At 33.4% G+C, this 26,108-nt stretch overlaps 4 protein-coding genes, 1 long non-coding RNA gene and 2 pseudogenes across 5 annotated transcripts in view; 3 read left to right on the top strand and 4 right to left on the bottom strand.

Moving 5' to 3' along the window:
* Positions 1–1,714: 1,714 nt before the first annotated feature.
* LOC120153496 (NDR1/HIN1-like protein 6) lies at positions 1,715–2,615 on the top strand. The gene has a single exon (XM_039165438.1). The coding sequence runs from the start codon at positions 1,881–1,883 to the stop codon at positions 2,613–2,615; it is 735 nt and encodes a 244-aa protein (XP_039021369.1). The 5' UTR covers positions 1,715–1,880.
* A 1,024-nt stretch (positions 2,616–3,639) lies between these two features.
* On the bottom strand, positions 3,640–6,636 carry LOC120153531 (annotated as a pseudogene).
* Positions 6,637–6,769: 133 nt separating this feature from the next.
* Positions 6,770–8,618, bottom strand: LOC120153498. The gene is made up of 2 exons (XR_005518800.1): positions 8,441–8,618; positions 6,770–6,860 (listed from the first exon to the last, which is right to left on the bottom strand). It is a non-coding gene; the product is annotated as an uncharacterized LOC120153498 (long non-coding RNA).
* Positions 8,619–19,396: 10,778 nt separating this feature from the next.
* LOC120153381 (protein CURVATURE THYLAKOID 1A, chloroplastic-like) lies at positions 19,397–21,269 on the top strand. The gene is made up of 5 exons (XM_039165339.1): positions 19,397–19,652; positions 20,001–20,089; positions 20,235–20,342; positions 20,438–20,509; positions 20,905–21,269. The coding sequence occupies exons 1-5, from the start codon at positions 19,499–19,501 to the stop codon at positions 20,968–20,970; spliced, it is 489 nt and encodes a 162-aa protein (XP_039021270.1). The 5' UTR covers positions 19,397–19,498; the 3' UTR covers positions 20,971–21,269.
* Positions 21,270–21,814: 545 nt separating this feature from the next.
* On the bottom strand, positions 21,815–22,468 carry LOC120153388 (annotated as a pseudogene).
* Positions 22,469–23,652: 1,184 nt separating this feature from the next.
* LOC120153418 (UDP-D-xylose:L-fucose alpha-1,3-D-xylosyltransferase MGP4-like) overlaps positions 23,653–26,108 on the top strand; it is a 35,846-nt gene continuing 33,390 nt past the window's right edge. Inside the window, exon 1 of the mRNA XM_039165370.1 lies at positions 23,653–23,659. The gene's annotated coding sequence lies outside the window, so the exon portion shown is untranslated. The remainder of the gene's footprint in view (positions 23,660–26,108) is intronic.
* LOC120153417 (uncharacterized protein At5g41620-like) lies at positions 24,110–25,607 on the bottom strand. Its single transcript, XM_039165366.1, has 2 exons — positions 25,231–25,607; positions 24,110–25,105 (listed from the first exon to the last, which is right to left on the bottom strand). Exons 1-2 carry the CDS (start codon positions 25,483–25,485, stop codon positions 24,233–24,235), a joined length of 1,128 nt encoding a protein of 375 aa, XP_039021297.1. The 5' UTR covers positions 25,486–25,607; the 3' UTR covers positions 24,110–24,232.

Below are 26,108 nucleotides of genomic sequence, written 5' to 3'. Positions count from 1 at the left end.
ATGTTATAAAATTTGAACTAAAGACTAAGGTCAAACAATTTAATAAATTATCAAGTCTTTTATGTTCACATATCAAATTCGTATAAAATAATATATTTTTATAAAAAAATAAATTTTTAAGCTCTACGGTTAAAAAATCAAGTCCAAGATTTTAAAGTATTCCTAAATACCAAAAAAATTAGATGAAAATAATTATAAAACGTCTCGGTCATTGATAATGAACAGAACGCTCTAACATAAGTTATAGTATTTTAAAGTTTTTATCTCGTAACCAATAATCAATTGGTTTAGTGAGAATAAACACTAGATTTATTAAACAGGTCAGAATTTGATACGTGATATTTACGAATGAAATAAATTAGATTAAAAATCAAGTATAAAATTTCATCCAAAATAATCGATTAATAAATCAATAGCAATTATTGAAAAATAAAAGTTTTCAATTCACAATTCGCCTATGTAAGAATAAACATCGATTCCATGTACATTGTTTTACTTAAAAGTATTGATTTTTTTTTCTATTTTGGAGCGTAAATGCATACTCGTTATTTTAGGGGGGGAATATTACATTTAATTTAATGTGTCAAAGAGAAAGGGAAAATGAGAAGAAGAATGTAGTTATTCTTTAAAAATACTCAAATTTAAACTTTATTTTTAAAATTTTAAATTCGTCACTGATTTATCTATGTAACGTAGCACTAGGTGTTGGTTTAAATGCATTTGGTTTACTTGTTATTTCAGCCAACAAATTTGTGAAATAAAGTAGGAAGAAAAGGTAAGTCTAATGCTCCCATATGGAATACATTGCATCCCATCTTGTTTTATGACTTCACCTATAACTAGAGAGGATTGTACCACTACTATCTTTGTTCATTTTAGATACAACAATGTCTAAATTAATTAAGACGTGATTTTTATTTTAGATTAGTATTCAACGCCAAACTCAGAAAATGTTGAGCTATAATTTGCCTATTTGGTCTTCTTGTATTTCTTAATGAATTAATTTGCAATTCTATTTATCTTTTTAAAATTGTATGTTTAGTCTATATAAAACAAAATTAACGAGAAGCGGAGGGAACAAGTGTTTAGTTGAGAATTTACCCAATAAGCCATCTTAATATAAAAGGAAATTGACATGAATAACATCATGGATGAAACGGCGGCGCTAGTAGTCATTTAGAAGTGTTAGGATTTCGCCGCCGCCGCAGTCATCTCTATTTTATAATCTCTCTGAAATCCAATCAACTATATAAGAGAACATACATTCAGGTTGAGAGATGAAGCAGTCCATAAAGTTTTTTATTTTATAATCTATTTTTGTAATTTTTAAACTTTTATAAATCTATTCTTCGTAATATAAAACTATGCTTCCGTCTTTATATATATGGTAAGTTAGGTGTAATTCATTAAACCAAAGAAATTATTTTAACCAAACTGTATGGAATTCACAGTGATTGCCTTATAAAAGAGCTCAAAGTATCTGTTTTCATGCAGCGTACGTATTTGAAGAACAAACCCCAGCGACTTGGTAACTGAAACAAAAACAAGGAGGAAAGTAGAACAAAGTAAGACGCTGCGCTTGAATCTCGGCTGCTAAATCCAGGCGGGACAATCTTTCCATTTTGGTTTTTATAGTTACTTTACTCACTTTTCTCGCAATTTTAGATCCATCTCTCCTCGGGTCCTGTCAGTTTTCTTGTCTTCCTCATCCCATTCTCTGCGCTTTCCTTAAATTCTTTTTTCTCTTCTGTCTTTCTCATCCCAGCACAAACCTTATCCATCTCTGTATCATTGGCTTGATTCGATATTGGAATTTGGAACCCTATCTTTCTTATTGCTTGCTCTGTTTTTTTAGGATAGCATAATTCTGTACACAAGCAATGTCCCAAAATGCATTTCCATCGGTTCTCAATAAGCCACCGGGATACCAAGATCCAAACTCTCCGCCCATAAATCTTGGGTTCAGACCGCCGCCGCGAAAGCCGATTCTGCCGCCTTCATTCGGACCCAAGAAGAAAAGGAGCAGTTGTTGTCATGTTTGTTGTTGCTTTTTCTGCATATTCTTCTCCATCCTTATCGCCCTCCTCCTCATCTTCGCTGCCGTTTTCTACTTTTGGTTCAACCCTAAACTGCCAGTCTTCCACGTCAAATCATTCCAAATCTCCCGCTTCAACGTCACCCGAAAACCCCATGGAACCCACCTCGACGCCGCGGCAACGATGGCAATTGAAGTGAAGAACCCCAACAGGAAGATGACGTATTATTTCGGCGACACGGTGGTCGACGCCAGCGTCGGAAAAGGTGGGGACGAGACTGAGTTGGGAACGATGAAGGTGCCCAAGTTCACTTCGAAGAAACAAAGCACGACGAGTTTGAAAGTGGAGACGAAGGCGAGCAACAAGCAAGCGGATGATGCGGTGGCTGATAGGCTTCTGGCTGGGTACAAAGCCAAGAGCTTGGCGGTGAACGTGGCGGCTAAGACGAAAGTCGGAGTGGGTGTCGGGGGGTTGAAGATCGGCATGTTGGGGGTTACCGTTAATTGCAAGGGAATCACCATGAAACAGCTTGCCGGCGGTGATACGCCTAACTGCGTCACCCACACCTTAAGATGGTAAATAGTAAATACAACTTTAAAACTTTTACGAATTTTTAATAAAAACCGGCGTTCCTATCTGTTTAAAAAAATATTATCAAATTAAAATACTAAAAATATAATTTTCAAAGTAATTGATATATAATTAATTTGTGAGACTAATTTAATTAGAACTTTTATATTTAATGTTTAATGGAGTATTAATTAATATATGTAATTATTTTATGTATTGAGGGACATGTTTACTTTGGGTGCAGGATCGATATTCGCAGTTGAAGTGCATGAAAGTTTGAAGTGAGCGAGTAATTTCTGCTTAGGATTGAACCTTGTTTTTATTTTTATTTTATGAATTGCAATAAATGTATTTTATTATTGGTTTTAGTTCATTATATTCTGGATTCAACGTTGTTGTTAGATCAATTACTTCCTTTTATCTATTCAGTTTTTAGCTTAATAAATTGAATTAAAACAAAAAAAACCATTACGCGCTTTCTTTCTTTCACCATTTTAAGTTTTTTAAATAAATATTCTAATTATTTATTTAAATTACATATAAAAATCAGATTAAAGGTTCAACTGATCGAATATTTGATTTTTTAATTAATTGCTTATATCTAATTTATTAATCAATACAAATAGTTAAATGAATAAACCTTTTGTAAATTGTCAAATGTCCTAAAAGCTTGGGTTCCTGGGTTTGCGATTTTGTCAAGAAGTCTAAAGGAGGGGTTGTAGATAGTATTGAGGAAAATTAAATTTGATTTAAAAAATTGATTTTGTCGACTACGCATAATATATATGCCACATATAATGAAATATATATATGTCGTATGAGGTAATAAAAAATCGTTTAAACTAAATCAAATAATACTATAACATTTTCGATTAAATTTAAATAAAAAATTTAAATAATTCGACTTAACTTTCATAAATTTAACTATAAAAATTTTAAATAAAATTTAAATTATAAAATAACTTGTTAAATCCACAACCTCAACTTTTTTTAATTCAACTCAAATTATAAGCTCTAATCATAACTAAAACAGTAAAGAGGAATGAAATTTTACTGTCATTTCACACATCACATGCCACAGTCCAAACCTCTCAGGCATTTAAAAACTGCACGATTATTATAAAAGGTTTCTTTCAGTACCCTTTTCCCTAAACACAGTATCTAATTTCTCCTTAATGTACACTAACCTTCTTTTTCAGGGCTTTCTCTGCACTCTGATTTTCAAATACTACATCAGTTCTGCTATGACAACTAACTTCCCAAACATAGTTTCAATCCCTAATAAAACAACTATTTCTACTACTATTTCATCCCTCTGCTAACTGTTAGCAGTAGTTTTGGGCTTGTAATTATGCCAAAGCTACACGCTTTTGTCCGACGTAAAATGTCAAAACTAACTCCGCTGTAAATTGTTTTGACTTCCTCAGCTGGCCGCAACTGCGTCGGTTCTTGGACTCGCATCCAAGAGTTGATGCAGCTTGGCACCTGACTTTTTCTCATACATTTCACCTTCTTTGTCATCGTTGTTGTTCGTAGGGATTTCCTGTACCTGTCCCAATTGAGCAGCTTTCAGTCCCTCCTGCATGTTACAAGAGGCATTATAGCTTGGAGTTCAAGGCATAAATCAGGCATGTGGTAAATTAAAATAACTGAAAAAGCTGAGGATGCCTACCACTAATGTAGCATTTTCTACCCTTAGTTTTCTCTGATTTTTCAGTTAGCTGATTTATTTCAGATCTGAGTGTTGCATTCTCTGCACTCAAGGACTCGACTTTTCGGGCAAGCTCTTCCGTCTCAGCCTACAAAACGATAACTATGGCATTAGCTTCACGTTATTCATTGTTATACTTCAAATCTGGTAAAAAAGGCTTAAAGAAAGCAATGTGAATACCTGCTTCCTCAACCTTGACCTCCTAGCAGATTCTCTATTCGATTGTTTCCTCCTCTCCCGTTTCAGCTCCCGTTCATTCTATTTAAAAATCATTTACGTTAGCGACAGCTTAAGATAGCACAACCCAACCCATTGACTCAATGTACAAAACACTGAAATGTGCATTAGCTATCCACAATCAAAAGCAATAACTACTATAGAAATCAACAAAATGGATTCAAATTATACACAAGCTAAAAAGCATATCATGGATAAGCTGAACAATGTAGTAGAAATACAAGAATTGCAACCACAAATACCTGCATCCAGACTCCAGGAGGCATTACTCCACAAGGTACGTTCGTTGGACTGGACTTAGCAATCATAGAGGGAGGGTTTCTAAGCTCCAATGCTGTGCTCATGCCAGGAGAAATAGTTGTAGTTACCTCCACCGCAGCCTTTGCCTCATTTTTCCCATCTCCACCTGATACAACAGAGACAATACATCAAAAAACTATACCTCCAGACATGGAGGTGGACCAAATGTTTCCAAGATGGATTTTTTTTTCAAGTTCTTTTCATTTTCTAAGACAAGTTACTTTTGGGAATCACAAAAACCTTCTGCTTATCAAGGACATGAACCAAGCCAAGGTAATGCAAATTAAAGGAACCATGCAATTGCAAGATGCCTTAGATTTGACAACTATCCACTACTATACAGAAGTCTGACTAAAACTTCAGGTCAACTCTATTATTCATCAAGAATATACTTGGTGAAGAATGGAGTCATACCAACGGTTGGTGTTCCCTCCCTGCTTCTTTTCCGTCTACTTTGATCCGTCTGACCAAAGAGGCACAGTGATAAAAATAAGCTTTAGCACTTCATCCTTAAATCATTTTCTAATATACCAGTCAAATAAAACTAAAACAAAAAAATGTTGGAAAACAGGTTAACCAGATGGGAGGGAGATCTCACCCCAGTCGTATTCCCGTCACTACCATCAGTAGAACCTTCGGTCTCCGCACTGTCCACATTATTAAAAAAAGTCAAAATAAGAGGAAAAAGCACTTGGCTGTGAAATCTCTAACAAACGAGTTGCTATGGAAAAGCTCTTTAATCTTCTTAATAAATTACTATTTGGCCTTGAAAATATTAACAAACCTCTGAGACATTCTAGGCTCAGCTGCACCCTCATCGTTCTCTGCAGTACCATTGCCTATGGACATAGCAAGGCCATCAAATCCTTTCATCTTCTTCGTTAAACCCCATTCCGTATTTCCTGATGATTTTGTAGGAGTTTCCACAGCGGTGGAAGTCTGCAGGACAATGCTCCGGTTATATTCAGCATATGCTAAACACAATAAGCAAAAAGTAGCAACTTCCCATAAAGCAGTGTATGTGCATGTGCATCAAAAATAGAAATGAATAGAAACAAAATAGCAACAGTTTGAGATGAATCATTCAACAGACAAGAGTTCCTGCAGGAGATGATGGAATATCATGACCATGTTATCCTTGGATTTCAAGAGCAAACAGATAAAAATGCATTAAGGTATAATATGGTACAATAAAAGGATAACATTTCAAAGAGCAAACAGATAAAAATGCATTTCAGGAGATGATGGAATATCATGACCATGTTATCCTTATTTAGCACACAAATCATATCTTAAGGGCAAAAAAAATGCAAATTTTCTTTATCGTGTTACTAGCTGTACCATAAGGAATGTGATGAGTATTACCAAGTTGGTAGTAGTATAAAATAGATTGCTGTCTAGATATACGGAGGAAGAAAAAGAGAATTATGCGATAGTACATGTACTATCCAAATTCAAACCTCTGAAAACCTAAGCTCCTAGATAATTTGGTATAAAATTAATACTGTACTTAAAAAGATAGTGACAAAGTAAACTTACTAAGGGAACAGCAGGACGGGCATAAACTCCCGCATGCGGGTAGATTGTTGCATATGGAGCACCATAAGGTGGCATCATAGGCTAAAAGAGAAAACAAATTAGTATTTTCAATAATTATGTACAGAGTTATACAATGATGAACTTAAATAAAGATAAATGCCTTGGAGCTGTGGGCAATACCTGTGGAGGACCCCACATATAAGGGGGAGGAGCATGGCCAGAGGCCACAGTATTGACCAATACTATGATATGAGCATAAAATATTAATAGATTAAATACAATCAAATTTTGCAACTACTACTTTAGAGATCCATCTTAATTCAATTAAACATATATAATCTCTTAGCTTACAGTTGGCACCAGTGAAGATTTTTCGGACTTAGACTTTCCCTCATCATTGTTTCCCATTGTCAGGCACCAAAGTTGAAAACCTATTTTCTAGAAATTTGTTCAACCCTCTCTGTCAACTGCAATCAAGGAGAGAAACATGAAGTTGCGCATCACAGTAAACTTTCTCAAGAGCAATAGGAAGGGTTCAGAAAAAGGATTAACAAACAAAATGGGGTTAACTGGTTCAGAAAGTAAATTTTCTCTATTACTCTTTATGCAAAATGTAAGCCGATGGTTTTTGACATTGAGAAGGCCAATATCCCCCGAGTTGGAGTGCAGACCCAATGAACAAGATGTTATTCAATGTTTAAAAAACACACCATCAAAATAACCAAATCTAAACTTGTAATCCTTGAACTGGCTTGATGCATGTCAATAGCTACCTACAGCAAAAAACATGATTTCCGGATATCTAATTTCATCTTCGGGTTAATCCAACCGGCTTATCATATACAATTCGACATAAATTAAAGCAAGTACAGTATGATTTAATATTTAGTGTTTTATTTCATAGTATCTTGTCAAATTTCACCAAAGTCTTGACGGGCTCTTTAAATATTGATTTTAAGTGCAAAAAATACCACAAAATCCAGTCTTCTACGTACATATAAACCAATACGGAAACTTGACTCATCTTAAGGCTTAACTTTGGTAATATAAGTTGACATAAAAGTATAAACACAAATAGGCTACTTTTGAAAAGTTACCGTAACCAAACACTAGGATTATCGCCAACAAAGGGTTTTCATTCAGTTTCAAAACATATAATTTTCATCAACAAAATAATCCCTGAGAAGAAAGGAGAAAATCTTTGAATTTTATGTTTACCAAAAAAAAATTAAAAAATAATCATTTAAATGAAGAGATAGGAGAATGGTACTCAACCCGTAAAAAACATATGGAAATATGGGGATATAACCGTCTTTCAAGTACCCAGACCTAAAAGTAAAGAGCAATAACAAATTTTGAAAACATAATCCACCGGATTGATCTGTCAACTAAACGACGAATATACCCTTAAGACCGAGGTCGAAGATTTCTGCAATTATCCTGCAAGCTTTTCTCTAAGCAATAAGATTTGAAGTTTTGAGCTATTAGTTTTCGTATTAGACAAGTCTAGAGAAAATCATTTTTTAGTTAAGTTCTGTTTCGGATTTCAACGTCTAATTTCCTCATCTCAATTTCATTGCTTCGTTAATTTTTCCTTGAAAATTATTCTAAATCTTTCGGCCAAAATAGTCATGCAGTTCGAAGTTTCATATCATAAATTACGACGAACTCACACAGATCAATGAAAAAGTAGACGCTAAAATTCACTAAAAGGACCGAAGATGAAGGACGTATATGACTACTTCAATAAATCCAACAAATTTTCCGTTATATGTATTGAAAAGGTTTAGTTCAGTAAGGAGCTAGAGACATTTTGTTTTCCAGAACAATTAAAAACTTGAATTGAATCCACTGCCCTACATTACCTCACCAATCTTTTAAAAGTAAAACTCCAGAACTAGATTTAATTCCCAAAAGAAAAAATTTGCCGCACGTTCATCAGCCTTCCAAACAACCAAACAAAACCAAAAAAACACCAATCCACTTACCAATAATTTTGGGAAAACCCAAATAAAAAACAAATACCAGAACTTTAACTTCAACATACCTTGAAAATCCGAATCCAGAAATCCTCTTATCAGCAGCGAAATTGGACAACGCTCAATTGCGAAACAGGAAAAAAGAAAAATTACAAAACAAAACAGTTCAAAAAGACTGCATTATATTTATGTTCACTCAGAAACAAAGAGATACAAGTTTGGATATTTTTTCTCTTCTTTTTCAAATCCGCAGAGAGAGAGAGAGAGAGAGAGGTTTAAGGAGAAGAAGAAGAAGAGGGAGAGCGCCAAGGCAACAGCCACATCACCGAAAACGTGTCGTAGAAAAGCATGCGTATAAATACAGCGTATATACGGAGGGGGCAAAGTAAGTTGGTTGAGTTGGCCCATCGATATTCGCGCTGGCCAATTTTATTTATTCAAACGTCAGATGCACCGTACACGTGTTAGTTATTTAGTCGATCTACGCACATCGGGTAAAGGGGGGGTCCAACCTATTCCACCCGTCATGTGGGCTTACGTGGTAATGTTTCGTGATTTAAGTAGAATTAACAAATCTTTTGGAATCCACCAATAGCCACTTGTTGATGACCTAATTCTAATTGGTGCCGTATCCCACGCTTTTGTCACGTAAGCATTATTTTTAATTTTCTTCTCATATTTTAATTCCGCTTTTTTTCAACCACCAAAATTTATCTTTTTAAGGGTCTAAACTTAAAATCTCAATAAACAATAATATTCGTTTATTATTAATTTTTTTTTATTCGTACTTAATAAATAAATTAGAGTATTTTTTATTTGAAAATAAAGAAATATGCCTTTAAAATATACTTTTCTTCACAAGCATTATTTATTGATGAATTATTTTACAATTAATATTTTATCAATGCCATAATTATATATTTAATGAATTATTTGTGAATTTAAAAAAATTATATCTTATTGCATCGACTTTATTTTCTTTATAAAAAATTATTCATATGTATGAATTTTTTAAAACAATATAAAATAATATATACTCACAATTTATTTAATTATAAAAAAAACCATTATAACACCTTTTATTAAGGCCAAATATTAAGGGTGTATTCGGTTCGGTTCGAATTTTTACCAAAAATTGAACCAAACGAAATAAACGATTTTTTAAAATTTAAATCAAAATCGAAATCGAATGGTTAAAAAATCGAAAAAATCAAAAATTGGTTTTTTTGGTTCGATTCGATTTTTTTAACGGTTCTGGTTTTTCGGTTTATCGATTTTTCAATGAAAAAATCACTTGAAACTATAATTTTTTTAAAAAAAATTCCGTATTTGATTCAATATAGAACAAATAGGTTCCATATGAAAAACTCAACCGAACCGAATCAAAAGAATGAAGACTTTAAACCGAACAAAAATCAAACCGTATAATACCAAACCGAACTACTTTACTAGATTCATATCGAATTTTTTATTTTCTCGATTTCGTTAGCCTACCAAATATCTCAAGTACGTATAATCTTTAGCGCGCAGTATTAACATTTTGACACACAGATCGAAGAATTAGATCTATTTGTGAACCCTACATCTACCCAATAGATCTTGAACCTCGTAGACACTAGTGTGCAAACTTGGTCAATAGACTAAACGCGCACATATTTTAAGAGATCTAAATGAAAACAACGATCTAAATCATCAAGTCAATATATAAATATCGGTTCGACGTGTCCATGAATTAATAAATATGATTAGATTTAAAAATTATTTGAGCTTAATCGAATAAGAATTATGATAAATTGAATATAAAAGATAACCTCTACATTTAGGAAGAATGAAAAAGGACTACAAGTAAGATTTGCTTGCTAAATATTATGAATAAATCCTAATTATTTCCTCTTATATATATGTCGAGAAGATAGGACAAAGAAATGTTGTAAACATAATTCTAATCGATGTGTTATTAATACCACATGCTTTAAAAATCAGTTAAGGCACCAAACTAGATGGTTAGAGTTAATTTCGGCGGTTTCTTTATACTAAAATAGTATTTTATAGGTTTTTATACTAATATAGTTCATACAATATTATTATAATAAGAACATCCTCTAAAATTCATACGTTCTCTACGAAGAAAAATAATACTCATTCTTGACATCTATATTGTTCATCTAGTATCGAGACTTACGTGTTAATATTAATATTATGGTTTTTTATTAAATTTCAGAATGTTGATTTGATACCAATAGTTCTACTCACTATCCTGAGGAGAGTATCGATAACCCTCCCCCAATATGGCACTAATACCCTAGGCTATTAAAGTTTAAAAATGCTTTACAACGTACTCAAATAATTTGCGATCACTGCATAAGACTTAAAAGGGCCCATAAGACTGTAAATAATTAAATTTCTCTTGATCATAATATACTATATGTTAAAATAAACTTGAATCAAGTGTAAGATTTTAAAATAATTTTGATGCTGGATAATGTTTACCATGGTTGTGATTTGTGCATTAATGCTATTTTTCATGATGATTACACTACACCAAGTTTGGTATAGTAGCAGTTTTAGCGGTGTTAACATCATTGATATTGTAACTTTATGTTCAAACTTCAGTGGGAACCAAAACGATGAAGATGTAGAAGTATGCATCGAAGGACACGTTCTCCCCTTAAAGTATTGTTTCAAGTATCTAGGGTCTATGATACATAAAGATGGGGGTGTAGATGATGACGTTACACACCGTATAAAGGCGGGATAACTAAAGTGGAAGGCTGCAACTGGAGTTTTGTGTGACAATAAGATGCCTCTAAAACTTAAGGGAAAATTTTATAGAATGGCAATAAGACCAACGCTGCTGTATGGATCAGAATGTTGGGCAATCAAGAAGGATCACTTAAGGAGGATGGAGACAGCAGAAATGAGAATGCTTCGATGGGCATGTGGTAGGACTCTGTGGGACATGACACCAAACTCTGCAATTAGGATGTCTTTGGGGGTGGTGACTGTATCCGAAAAATTGAGGGAGGGAAGACTACGGTGGTTTGGGCATGTTCTTAGGCGACAATCGTCGGATGCGGTCAGGAGGGTAGAGTCGATAACAGTCGACAGTGCCAGAAGGAGTGGACGACCAAGGAGGAAGTGGGTAGACTGCTTGAGATCTGATTTGAAGGATTTAGCCCTTACCGAGGACATGACCTCCGATAGGAAAGTATGGAGACTTAAGACAGGGTAGCTGAGTAGTGTGGGCATCTCAGTATTTTTTTTAATGCCTTTGTAGTAATTTCCATGAATTCTACTTTTTATATGTTTCTGTCATTGGAATTTATGTAGGCTTAGAATTAGGGTGGCGGAGTAGTGTTACCTTAGTTTAGGTTTTAACCATTTTAACTTTATTCCTTATCGCAGGTTGTTATCACTGACTTCTGTTTATCCTTCTCTTCATGTTTTCTCTTTTAAATTTAGCCAGGGCTTACGTTTCTGTCTATAAGCAGAGATTTTCACGCAGGGATTTATTTGCAGTGATTACTTCAAATTACAGACGCGCATATGAAGACAGCGTATGAAAATTGTTCAACTATTTCAACTATGTCTTTATTGACTTATTTATCTATGCATTGTAGTTTATCTTTATTTTTAATTTTCTTACTGCCGGAGGTCTTCCACGGAAGCTGCTCTCAACCTGGCGTTGGGAGCAGCCTACTACCCCACCTCCCCCTTACCCCATTGTATATGGGAATAGGGTTTTGTTGTTGTTGTTGTTGTAATAATTTGGTACTTTCGTAGCATTTTTTGTATAAATGTCGCGATAGACTGCTAAAAGGTGGTATTATTGGAGAAATACCGGTAAAAATAGTACTATAGTGACGTTTTTTTTAAAACACCGCAATAATTTAGTATTTTAGTGGCGTTTTGTTTAAAAATGGTTTAATAAAAAAACTCAAAGCTTCTCTGCCTCTCGATCATTCAGCTCTCTTTGTTTCAACCAGATCTCCAAATCCTAACCGAGCACAGCCACTTTGATTCGGTAGCCGGATCGTTTGAACACCTCTGGCTTCGATAGAGTAGTTTTACAATCCAATGGTGGAACTAGTTAGATAAACTCTATCATCTTACTTATCTTAACAAGTTAGCATGCTCAACCTCTTTGAGCCACTTGGCACTTCGAGATACGAACTCGAACTATGTAAAAATCAAATTAGGAAAATAAAATGGCAATATTGACTCCATCAGCTCTTTATTAGCCTCACACCTCTTCTCGATCATCTTTATCTACCACCTTTCAAGTTTTTTTTAGATAATAATGATGCACTTGTTTTCTAGGGGTTAGTACATCTGCTCTTATTAGGTTAATATTTATTTTTCATTTAAAAATATTTTGTAATTCTTTTCATTTAAAAATATATAATTTATCTTTAAATTTTTTAAAATATTAATTATATAAATAATAAATTTAATATATTTTTTTATAAAATTTAAATAGTATACAAAATTTATATACATTTTTATTTAAATACTAACCGTTTAACTTGCTAAAAAATATATCACAATGATAATTTCACAAAATTTATTTTCAAATAATATTTTATTTTCTCAAACAAATATTATAATCTTATATTTTTATTAAATAAATTAAAAATAATATAATATTTAAAAAAATATGTCAAATAGTATTATATTTTAAAAATAATTTTATGTTTTAGAATATGATCAAAATCCCATGGTCAATTGTGAGAAAAATTGTTGGCCAATGAAAGGGCAAAAAATGAACAGTACTAAGATTTATGTGGGCGTAAAAAAGAAGATAGGGGTAAAATAGGTAAATCAATGTGGTGTGGTGTGGCGTGGTGGGGTACCTCTCACTTTCTGACGCGGAGTGCACTATTATGACGCACATTGTTTTGACTCGAATATCACTCTAATCTTAAATCTCCACCGTCCATCTTTGCGCTGAATCAAAATATACTTTGTCAAGTCTTCTCAACCAAAGTGGCGTCACGTTTACTCACGGAGTTTTCCAATCCGACAATCAAATTTTAAACTAAAAAAAAAATTGTTTTTCACAAATGGTGCATAATTTTTTTTATCAATCTACATACCTAACATTATAATGTTATCACTTTAGGTGATTCGATTATAACAACCGTTAAAAACTAATTAAGCAACACATGTCATACTTACATAATTTTAAAAGTTTTAATTAGAATAAAAATAAAAAATTATATTTAAAAGTGTTTTAAAAACCCTCAACTTTTTAAAAAATTATAAAAAAAACCTACACTTCTAAAATAGATTATTCCAATCTCATCAACAACCATCACAAAATGTCATTGTTGTTGCCACCATCATTGAACCACGCCACCATCGTCGAGCATCATTAATCTTCTCGTCGTTTGATAACAAATTATCGTCGCTTCCCAAATATTGTATCATTTGTACACCCAAATCCCTCTTCGTTGTCGTTCGACAACCCCTCTTTGTTGTTTATCCTCTAAAAACTAACTAAATATTATAATAAATTTGAGATTAGGGTAAGAGATTTGATATTAAGGTTAGAGATTTATGCTCAAGGATTTAGAGATTTAGGAGAATAAGGACAACGACAAGAGGGATGGTCGGCAATGAAAGACCGGCGATTAATGGATGGACGCTCGACGACGGCAAAGGTGGCCTGTGATGGCTGACGACGTTGGTATCAGGTTGGAATAAAGGATGGTAGAGTTTCAAGGTTCTTTTTGTAATTTCAAAAAAGTTTTTTTAATTTATAATATTTTTAATTTTTTTAAAAATAAAAATAAAAATTATCTGAATGTGACATGTTTTAATTAACAGAGATTTTTAACGGTTGTTATAACTGATGCACTTAAAGTGGTAACGTTGTTACATTAGGCACTTAGATTGATAAAAAAAAAGTTTAGACAACACTTTGGGAAAAATGATATAGTTTGGGCACTTATTTTTATATTAAGCCTAAAAAATATAGACTTTAGTGTTTATATATAGGTAAATTAATTATTTGATCACCCATCTATTACTTAGTTTTTATTTCGTCCTTCTAAATATTTTTTTTAAAATCATACTAATATTACATTTTTATTTTATTTTTCGTCTATCGTTAAAATTTTAACGATGATATTGACGTATGATCATGTGATAATATCATATTAATATTAAAAAATATTAAAAAAAATATTATATCAATATCATTGTTAATTTTTTAACCGTATAAATAAAATACCATAATAGAATTAAAATGAATTATTAATTATAATTTTTTTAAATAATAACAGATGATCAAAACATAAAATAAGTAATAGGTGGTTGACTAAATAAAATAGTTTTCCCTTATTTTTCAACCATCGGCCCTATCTCCGACGTAAAGGGAATCGACAGTCGAATTTTGTGAATCGGAGGGATAAAAGTAATCCACGTTGCGAGGAAGAGATAAAATATCGCAATGCCAACAAGGCCTGTCAGTAGGGGTGTATTATGTTCGGTTTAGTTCGATTTTTTATCAAAAATTAAATCGAATCGGAATAAATGGGTTTTCAATATTTAAATCGAAACCGAGACCGAATAGTTAAAAAATCGAAAAAATCGAAATTGATTTTTTCGGTTCGGTTCGGTTTTTTAACGGTTTGGGTTTTTCGGTTCGGTTCGGTTCGGTTTATCGGTTTTTCAATAAAAAAATCACTTGAAACTATAATTTTTTTTTTACAAAAATTGCCTATTCGGTTCAATATGAAACAAATGGGTTCAATATGAAAAACCCGAACCGAACCGAATAAAAAAAATAAAACCTTTAAACCGAACCGAAAATCAAACCGTTTAAAGCCAAACCGAACCGAACTATTTTATTCGATTCGTGTCATTGCCATATCTCCACGTGGGAGGATCGCTTCCCCCTCTCCTCTAATTACTCTCCCTCTTAAACCCGCCTTCATCAATTAGAACCATTAAAAAATTTGAAACAATAAATTAGTAATTTAAGCATTCTTGTTTGATACACTCTCTATACACTATACCTTTAGATATTTTTATACATTTTTAAAATGATATAATTAAAGTTTAATATATAAATTTACCACTCAATTAATAATAATTATTACTTTAATTTTTAAAATGATATTTTTAACGAAATATTTTTCTCATGCATAATGTTAATGTGATAAAATATTTTATTAATTAATTTAAACACGTGCGATGGTTTAAACTAGCTGCATAGAAAATACTAACCGCTAATTTATAAAATAAATCTTATCATATAATTTTGCTAATGGCTTGTGGAGGCTGCTAATTAAAGTATATATCTTGGAGTTCCGCTATCGTATTAACGGTTTTCAAACTGATTTTTGCTTATTTGATCGATATAATTAAAAGTAGATTATCTAATTGAGTAGGGTTGGATACCCGGTTTTTTAAAATTTTCGGTCTAGATCTGACCTAATTAAAATATTTTATTAATATCTTTAATAAAATTATTATTAATTTAAAGATTTTTGTGTGTGATAATGTTATATATTATATTTGTATTATAAGAAAGGCGCATGTGACTGGGATTAGTGGGGTGTGATGGAAGCGTCAGAAAAGCCACGTAAGAGATAAACATGGGATGTTGAGTAGTTGGCTATATCAACGATGATGCGTATTTCACGGTCTAGCTCAGAAAGAGACATGTGATTCGATCGATCTGACTCGGTTTTGGCCGAGATCTCTCTTTTTCTTTCTAATTTAGCAAGATTCTAAAATATATGTATGTGTCTCATTAAGTAGATAAAACTTTCGAGATAATATTCTGGAAAAAATTAATTCACGAGATAAAACACTCTCATGATTAATTATTTAAATAAGGTGAAATCCACAGTATTGGCCGTAGGTCGCCATGCATTTCGGGCGACCTACTAGGTCGCCATGTCTTCCCGGCGAGCTACAAGAGATTGCATGTGCCATGTACGTCCCAACACGTTGGGCATCCGAGGCCATCCGATCGAGGTCATTCGAACGAGCTATGCGAGGGCATCCGAGGGCAACCGAGCGAGCTATGCGAGGGAAGCCGAGCGAGGGTAGGTCGCCCGGAGTGCATGGCGACCTACAAGGTCGCCCAGAAGGCATGGCAACCTATGTGTTGGGACGTGCATGTGCCATGCAACACGTTCATTCTCTCTGTTTGAGCAAGGGTAGGTCGCTCGGAGTGCATGATGACCTACAGCCAACACTGTGAATTTTACCCTATTTGAGCAATTAATCTTGGGAATGCATTAGCTCGTGAATTAATTTATTTCAGAACATTATCTCGAAAGTTTTGCCCATTAAGTATGTATATTTTAATTTTTAAAATAATCTTATTCAAAATATTATATTAAAAAATCAACAAATAAAATTTTATTTTTTATTTTTAATGTATCATTCTTTTATACATTTCAAAATAATATATTAAATAAATCAATCACTTTTTAAAAATAATTTTATTATTACATATCAAATATATTTCTTAAAACTACATGCATATTCAATATAATACACAAATTATGATACGCATGGAGTAACTTATTTATATAAGATTAAAAAATAGCACTAGAAATCAATTATAATAAAAAAATGACTTAATACAAAAATAAGTGACTAAACAATGACTCGAAAAACGTTTTGATACCTAAAGAGTTTTTTTCTAAAAATAGGTGCTTAATTTTTTATCGATTATATTTTAGGTGTCTATCGTTATAATTTTTAGTAATAAAAATATTATTAAAAAGTTAATTTATTTATAAAAACTCAAACTTTTAATGAAATTATAAAAAAAAAACTCTAAAAAACTCAAATATCTCATGGAACACTTGAGTTTTTATCAGAATTGCATAGTGGTTCGAAGGGTAGTGGTGGTGTGGCTTATGGATGTCGGAATCGACCGGAATCGACAAAAAATAGTGACAGTAGCTTAAGTCCGATGAACCTTTGAACACTTCTCTACGACAAATTGTGACACTTTAAGACGAAAGACAAAAGGGGATTCGTTTGGGAGTCAACGCCCGAGTCGATGAAGGTGGCGGTGACGGTCACGGATGGCCGACCAATGACCATGTAAGGGAAACGAAAAGGGAAAAGGGAAAAGGGAAAGGGGAAAAGGGAAAAGGAAAGGTGAAGGGGAAGGGGGAGACGCGAGGCTGAGATTTTTTTTAAATAAAAATATTTTTAAATAAATTCTCAAAATTAAAATAATATGACACATGTTATTTAACGACCGTTACGATCTATGTATCTAAAAATCTTCGATAAAAACATTAAACACTTATTTTTAACGAAAATTTATTTAAGCACTAAAATATTTTTCGAGGCAAAATTTATACATTTATTTTTGTATTAAACCTAAATAAATTATTAATATAGTAATTTTGTAGGTTGAATAAAATAACAACTTTAGTTATAATTAAAAATGTTTCATTTTTCATAACATTTTTTAATGTAAGCTATAAAATCCAACAACATAATTTTTTATTGTAACTGAAAATGTTATAAATTTATAAATTTTTAAGTTGAAAAATATAATATTTTTCTCTTAAATCAACCTTAAATTAAACTAGCGTATAACAAAATTACCTTGAATTAGGAGGAAATTTGATATTTTTTTGTATTCTATTTTTATATAATATTTTTTAATTAGTATATTTAAATATTATATAAAAAGTACACAAATATCTTCAGGAACTGTATGAGGCCTTGACCCCCTTGTTCGGTAAAATTGTGTATTTAATCCCTAAAGTTAAGGGAATTTAATTAATAACAATAAAATTTATCTTTTCCCTAGTTTGACAAAAGTGTTTTTCCTAATAATAAATTTGATTTTCCCTCAAAATTGTAATTTAATCTCAATCTACTATAAGAAAAATTGATTTCGCCTTTGAACACTTTCATTATAATATAATAATTATTTAAAAATATAATAGTAATCGCTCAATTAAATTATTTCTCAATTAATTTGTGACACTGATTTAAATAATATTATATTATAAGTATTTATATGTTAAGTGATTTTTATCTAATTAATTATATATCACTCTATGAAATTAAAAATTCTTTTATAATAGTATAATCTAGATTTAAATTATTAAAATAATAGGTTAAGGTGGTGAATTATTGGTAATAAAAGTAAAAGAATTAAATTTTAAACGTGTAAAGAATAAAAGGATTAACCTCAACTTGAATCCATTTAGTTTAACCTGACTTGTTAATATTTTGGTAATGAAAATCTTAAAAAAGATTTTTAAAATTTAGAACCTTCTTCCGGAGTGGGCTTATCAACACCTCTTAACAGACAAAAGAATAATGGGACATCGTTGCCGACAAGGTGACGTGTCGTCCATTTACATGGTTTATTCATCAAAGTTGTTGGGACCCAGGTGACGTGTACCAGAAGCTATTATTTTGAAAAAAATAAAGATTGGTCAACAATGTAATGCAAAATATTAAAATTGTTTTGTAAAAATGGGCATTGTCGAAAATAACCCAGGCCGCCGCTTTTTTCCCGAAAGCAACGGCGTGAATTCCGATCGCGTTCACACGTGAAGTACCTTTAAAGCAATCTCCGTATTTAATCAACATTGATTTATTTGAAAACAATGTGTTGGCTAATTTTGTAATTGCACAAAAATAATCAGTCATTGAACTTGTGGAAATTAAATAAAAATCCCTAAAAATGTAAGTCCCTGTGAGCATTTAGCCTTATCAAAACACGCGCTAAGAGGAAAAGATTGTGTCATTATGGACCTTTGAATATTAGAAATGCAACATTCATAGACAACTGAAGCCGAAGTTGAACATGAACATTCCAATGGGTCATGATTCAGTGGTCCAAAACATACGAGCGAGCAGCCTATTAGTAAGCCCATTTGGCAATAGACACAAGACTTGCGAATACAAAAGAGATTTCAGGTAGATAGGCAACCAACCAATCATAATCCTCAATTATAAATTTATCCACGTGTCCTTCACTCAACACCTCACTCATCACTAACGCTTTGTTTTAGGTAAATGCAGCAAATAGGAAAACCGAAAAAGAAGGCGGCAAAGGATAGGATTTGTAGCGGTCAACCGCCCGCTTACCTGAAAACAACGATAGTTTATTTTTGACAAAAATGGCGGCAGCATCATCATCTTCCATGGCGGCCACAGCCGTTTTGATTCCACGTGCCCCCGCGGTCGTTACAACCACTCGTTGTTCTACCTTGCGGCTCCTCCCTCCTCGCGTTTCCGCCGCTCCCTTTTCCTCGTCCGTTAAGCTGACTCCAGGTACTTCTGTTAACATCAACGCCCACTTGCGAGACTTGCATGCGTGCTCTTCCTTTTTGTTTGATTCTATCTAAAGATAACGAAAGCTTAAATGTGAAATAAGTTGAGAGTTGACTTTTATACTATGTTCTTCCTAGCACTATACTTGGAACCGACTACCCCGTCCCCTCATTTAAGCGAAATCGTAGTAGGCGATGTAGGATTAGAAATGTTGTATTGGTGATAATCACAAGTGTTAAAGAGTTGTTGTAGGAAGCTAATTGTGGAGGATAATTGGTGATGGAGGCCAGTTCAAGTATTTTCCCCTTGCATCTATTAGTCTTGTTTACTCTCTTGTTTCAAAAACAGAATCCAGGAGGTTTCCTTTGCTCCAGACAAAAGCCACGGAGGAGACCTCTGTTGATGCTGGGGAGCTTTTCGCTGACTTGAAAGAAAAGGTGAGAAAAGATGGTCTTACCTGAATGTAGTACTATTAAACAATTCCAGTCATTATATTTTCCTAGCAATCAATTTCTTGCTCTTTTAACCTGCTTAAGCTTAAATTAGTACTGACTTGGCCTTTTCCTTTTGGTGGTTTGCCAGTGGGATAAAGTTGAGAACAAGTCCACAGTTATTATTTATGGTGGCGGGGCAATAGTTGCTGTTTGGCTATCATCGATTCTTGTTGGTGCAATTAACTCGGTCCCTTTGGTAAGTTGAGTCTTAATGCTACACTCTTTCTTGTTTCATACCCTTCACTAAACTGCTAATCCAATTTGAAATCTATGTGTTTCTCTGGTTATCAGCTCCCAAAGGTAATGGAATTGGTTGGACTAGGATATACAGGATGGTTTGTCTATAGATACATTCTCTTCAAGGTAAGAATAATTCTATATATATGAAAAAACATATGTATTCCCATGAATCTTAATTGTGGATAATCCAAGGTGTTGGCCATTCTGCATTCATGGTCATGCAAACACTCGCAAAGTCTTAAATTTGCTTTCACATAGAGAACTAACAAAACCCTAAATGGAGATTAACATGTGCATGAAGAGATAATGATGTTTTCTTGGTGGTTTTGGACCAACCTTTGAGAGTTACAAATTCTCAGTTCGAAATCTTAAATTTAGCTTATATTGGAGGTGGTATTCAACTTAGAAGAGTAGCATAATTTACAATTAACAGCTTATCAGTTTTCAGACTATACAGAATAAGAATGATCATATATGTGGACAGTGAAACTATTTGCTAAAATCTTATATTTCTTCAGTCAAGCAGGAAAGAACTAGCTACCGATATTGAGGAACTGAAAAAGAAGATTGCTGGAACTGAATAGATTGGCAATGGCATATGCCCATTGGCATCTTTGCACCCTGTAAGAGAGACAACTGTATTCATGTAATTGTGAAATTTCCTTGTATGAATTCTTGTAACCTTATTATATTTGCCCTGGGCCTGGAATAAAGTTTGTCAATTTTATGTGTATGCCTATAATTTCCTACCCTATATATGCCATGTTTAATGCACAGAGAGAGTAGCCCATTTATGCCATTAAAATGTACATTGAACCAAATATATTCCCTTTACCAACAAATTCCTCTAGCAACAATCTCAAGCCTGAAAAAGCTTCTTGATTAGACCCCCTTAAACCAGGCAACATACACTATTATTAACACATGAAATCGTCATCATCATCTTGGTTACAGTCGAACCATGGTGATTAAAGGCCTTCCAATAAAAGCAATGCTTCATTTCTGCAGTCATATCAAGGATGGCAACAGAAACCGATATTCTTCATATAACAATCAGAATCTACCACAATGATGAAATTGAGGTTAAAAACAGGAGCATCAAACTAAACATCCAAATCAGGACTTCCTGGATTCTCTATTCTAAAAATTTAACACCGTGATAAGGAATCATATGAACACTGAAACTGAAAAGAATCAACACCAAGACCCACAAAACTCAGAAACCATAGCCACCCTCCAATCAAATTGAAACGCCTAATGGAAAAATGGCATGAGATCACATAATCAAAATCTTAACTAATTCTAAGAAGAAGAAGATAACATCAAAGCATTTAACCAAAAGAAGATTTCATCATCGACATGCTTTCCTCATAAATCAAAATATTCTAAATTGTGATATTAAAATCAACATAATCTTAAAACACATCATATTTAAAGGTAAACCCACTTGTTATAACACAAATCCAGCATCCATAGTGCATAATAAACCATAAAAATATGCCAAATACAGTCATCGCGTCTTAAAATAAATTTAAAATTGACAATAAAAAGAACTCTAGATCTTATCAATGTCCTCGTCCTCGAACTCGATGTAATCATCACCGGCACCATCATCTTCCTCATCGATGCCGCCAGCAATCCCTCCATTCAACCTCGTATTCTCCGGTAGCTCTCCATAAGCCTTGAGTATTTCAAGATGACGTCAGCCTTGTCGTCCTGGTAGTCCCTAAGACCGACGAGGATGATGTCGCCGGCGGCGATCCAGACCTTCTTGTGCATTTTACCGCGGATATGGCAGAGACGCTTGGTGCCGTCGATGCACAGAGCTTCGCATCGGCCGTTTCCCAACATGCGGCTGACTTGGGCGTATTCTTGTCCATCTTCTTTGAAAATAAGCTCGCGTTTTTCGTCATCGGCCTCGTTCTTTCCCTTCTTTCGGTTCTTTCCTCCCTTTCCCTTGTTCTTCGGCATCTTCGGTTCTTCGCAACGATTGCAGGTCTCTCTTCTTGTGATGAGAAAACACCCTAACTCCCGTTTTTTTAATTTGAATATGAAGAGAATTTGTTTTACTTTTGTTCTTGCTTCTCGATGAATAGAAATTAGAATACCGATATTTGTTTGTATTTATAATAGAGGAGTCAGTCACGTAATTTGCCAACTATATTATTTTTAAATTATATTCAATAATTTGCTTGCCGAACAAGGTTAACCAATATACTGCTATATTATTGCGTTTGGAATTCTTTTGCTTAAGTAAATAAGTCAAAAGAATTATAATTGTTGTAGAATTAGCACGGATCACAATATAATTAAAAAATAATTATTTTCGATATTTACCTTAATATTTATTTTGAGAATATAATACTTCTTCATTTAATAAGAATAGTTAAAAAGATCCTTTTACCCCATTATATACGGGAACAAATGACAACCATTTTATAGTTAAAAAATCATAATTTTATTATTTTGAACAGTACCTCTTTAATTATCTTCAACCTACTTTGGACAATGCCTCTTCAATTGTCGTAGCAAAATAAAATTATATTCTTTTAATAAAAATGTTTTTTTTTGAAATGCATTCTCTTTTATAAGGGTAAACTATGTGAATAGTCCATTTTGTTTAGGGTATGTCCGACTTTAGTCACTAATTTAAAAATTAAGAGTAATGTCCCTAACATTTTCGATCCGTCTAGTTTAAGTCCTTCCGCCGTTAACCCTTAACGAATATGTGATATAGTTGAGGGTCTAAAATCAAACGGGAGTTAATGATTGAGAGACTAAAATCAAACGGATTAGTAACGTTAGAGATTAAAATCGAATGGATCGGTAACGTTAGGGATCATAAACCCTTAATTTTTAAATTGATAACCAAAATCGATCAGACCGAAAACAAAAGAGATTATCACATAGTTTACTCATTTTATAAATATGAAACACAAAAATATATTAGTGACAAATAATAATGAATGGCTCAGGCCCAGTTGATTGAACGGGTTATTAGTTTTGAGTTTCGACTCAAATTTAAATATTTTGGGTCTGAGTTCTATTAGGGTGTTTGAACAAGTGATTTAATGAGCCTCGGCCCAGGTAAGGGAAATAAAATAGTCTGCCGGACTAAGTGGAAATGAATCAAGTTTAAACGGATAAAGATATAATCGTGTTTATTTTTCTTTTTGAAAGTATTCATGTACAATTTGTGTTCGTTTAAATCTTCAGTATTATATTCATATTCATTTATTTATTTTTGAAGATGTTCGTGTTCGTTCGTTTAGTGTCCTAAATATGTTCGTTTAACGTTCGCAAACATGTTCATTTAATGTTCTCTTAATGTTCAACAACTAATATTTTATTTTTATCCTTTTATTTGCAAGTCAAAAAAAATAGTGGAATTACACCATTAGTTCTTAAGTTCCTTAAACTTCACATTGTGAACTTCAAAGTTCATCTTATATTCAGTGTAGTCTTTACGTTGATCAATATTTAAAATGTAAAAAACAAAAGGGACACGAAAATTGAATAAATGAGTTAACAAATAAATTTGTTCATGAACATAAACTAATCAAACACACCTATATTTTTGTTCTTACGTTTATTAAATAAATATAAAAATTTTGTTTATACTCATTTAATTTAATAAACGAACATTATACAAACGGTTCACTATCAATTCATATAATATTCTGATTATTTACAACCAATTTAGATATATAAAAGAAGAAAAAAAAGCGCAAACCATTTCGTTTCTTTGGCATATTATCAAATCGTAGCAATTCTAGAAACATTTGTTCATATTAGAAAACAGTGAATGGTGTTATCGATGCTCCTAAAATTTTAATGTACAGTCTATTAAACTATTGTTGGCCTTCTAGTCTTGCTTCTGGTAATCTTGCCTTGAATGGATTCTTTTCGCAATTTCTGAGAATAAGTAGATGTTTCGAAATCTCCGGATTTCAACTTCGATACCCATCGTTGAACCAAACTACCACGACCTTGATATACAGATCGAATCACTTTACTTCCCTTGCCATCACCCTGAGACCTCGCCTTTACAGTTTCGTTAAGTTCATCACGTTGTTCGTCACCACTTGAATCTTCTTCACATTTTGCATCGAGAAGAGTATGTATGTCGAGGCTTAACTTGTCGACAATCGAATTCATTCCTGCAGGCTTCATTTGCGTGCGGTCATCGAGCCATGCCTCTGAAATATGGAGAATTAGTCGCCCAGGTTTTCCCCCATCATCAACCACATGCTTGTGCTTTAGGCATTGAACACCTCTAGCAAATTCATCACACAGATTCTCCAGTAGAATACGTGCTTTTCTTTCTCTCTCGAGTTCTTTCAATGCGTCGACGAAACAAGAATTCACCTCGGAGAGTTCTCGAGCTAGCTTTCGGCGCGATATCTCGGAGTTCTTCCGTAACTTTCCCTCATTTTCTAGCTTGTCTCTCAGTGACTGAATGACAACTTTGATTCTACCTTGCTCCTTGTGCCTCGTGAACTGCAACTCTTGGATCCGAGCCAGAGAAAAGTCGAGTTCCATTTTCAGAGCCTTTACCGACGACACGTTCGATACGTGCTGATCTTCGAGAGCCCAGATTCGTTTGAGCACCTTCAGCAACTCCATTGATGCCTTAACCTTATAACCTGAAGATCCCTCGAGCGTTTCTTTAAATCCCAAAGAATTAGAAGGTGTGCTTGCAGGCTTATAAGGTGCCACCTGCAAAGAAGGCAAAATATATATACAGAGCTGAAATTTCATTAAAAAAAAACTTGAAACTTTAAAACGAGCACTGTGTTGTTTTTTTGGGTGTTTACCAATGAAGAAAGAAAGTGAGTCCCAACCTGATGAAGGGGATGATCAACATCAGCATCAAAAGCCTTATCTTTAAAACGTTGAAGACGAAGCTTGGGAGGCATATTGGAAACCGAGTAATGAGGCGGTTGAAGTCGCCAAAAGTGGGCACAGAGTTTTCTGGCAGAAACCAAATGAGTAGGATTTTGAGAAGACGAGTGGAAATGTGGCCAAGCAGTTGATGGAGTAGAGGGCCCTGCTCTTTTCCCCACCATCAAGTTCCCTCCTCTCCCCTTTCCCCCCATCTTCTGGGGAAAGAAAATAACAACTTCGAAACTGTGGGGCTGTTTATGCTTCTTCACTCATTGGATGAAGAACGAGCTGCTGATGCTATGTGTTGTGCTGAGTCCATCAGTTCAACACCAATTTTGTCAATAGCTAAATCCGGTGATCTTTTCTTATCTTTTTCCAACTCTTTATGGACTTCGGATTCCCTTTTCATTAGGCAACCCAGGTCTAGGTTCAAAGCTAGTATTATATTTTTTAAATTAAATGTATAGGTTTAATTCAATGACAATGTCTACTAGCCTATAGATTACATTTACATATAAATGTTTGAATTTTTTAACTGAAACACCGTCATAAATTCATATATGTATATATGATATTTTCTTTAAACTTAATAAGAATAAGTTGATATTTTTTAATTATAAAAATTAAAATATATTTTATATGAAACCTCAGAAAAATAATACTGTTTTTGTGAAAGCTTTATATCACAGGAAGGGCAGATATAATAGGATATGGACCAACATGCATGTTGGGTGGAGATATAGAGTGGTACAACAAAGTTTGGGATTTCAATAAATAAGGTATGGATAAATATCCCTTTTGCTTTGAAATAGGGCCAAACTGGCTTGGATGATAA

This window comes from Hibiscus syriacus, unplaced genomic scaffold (genome assembly GCF_006381635.1).
Source record: "Hibiscus syriacus cultivar Baekdansim isolate YM2019G1 unplaced genomic scaffold, ASM638163v2 tig00111100_pilon, whole genome shotgun sequence".
NCBI lineage: Eukaryota > Viridiplantae > Streptophyta > Magnoliopsida > Malvales > Malvaceae > Hibiscus > Hibiscus syriacus.
Note: the sequence above shows the minus strand (reverse complement) of the source record. Positions and strands in the feature narration are given on the sequence as shown.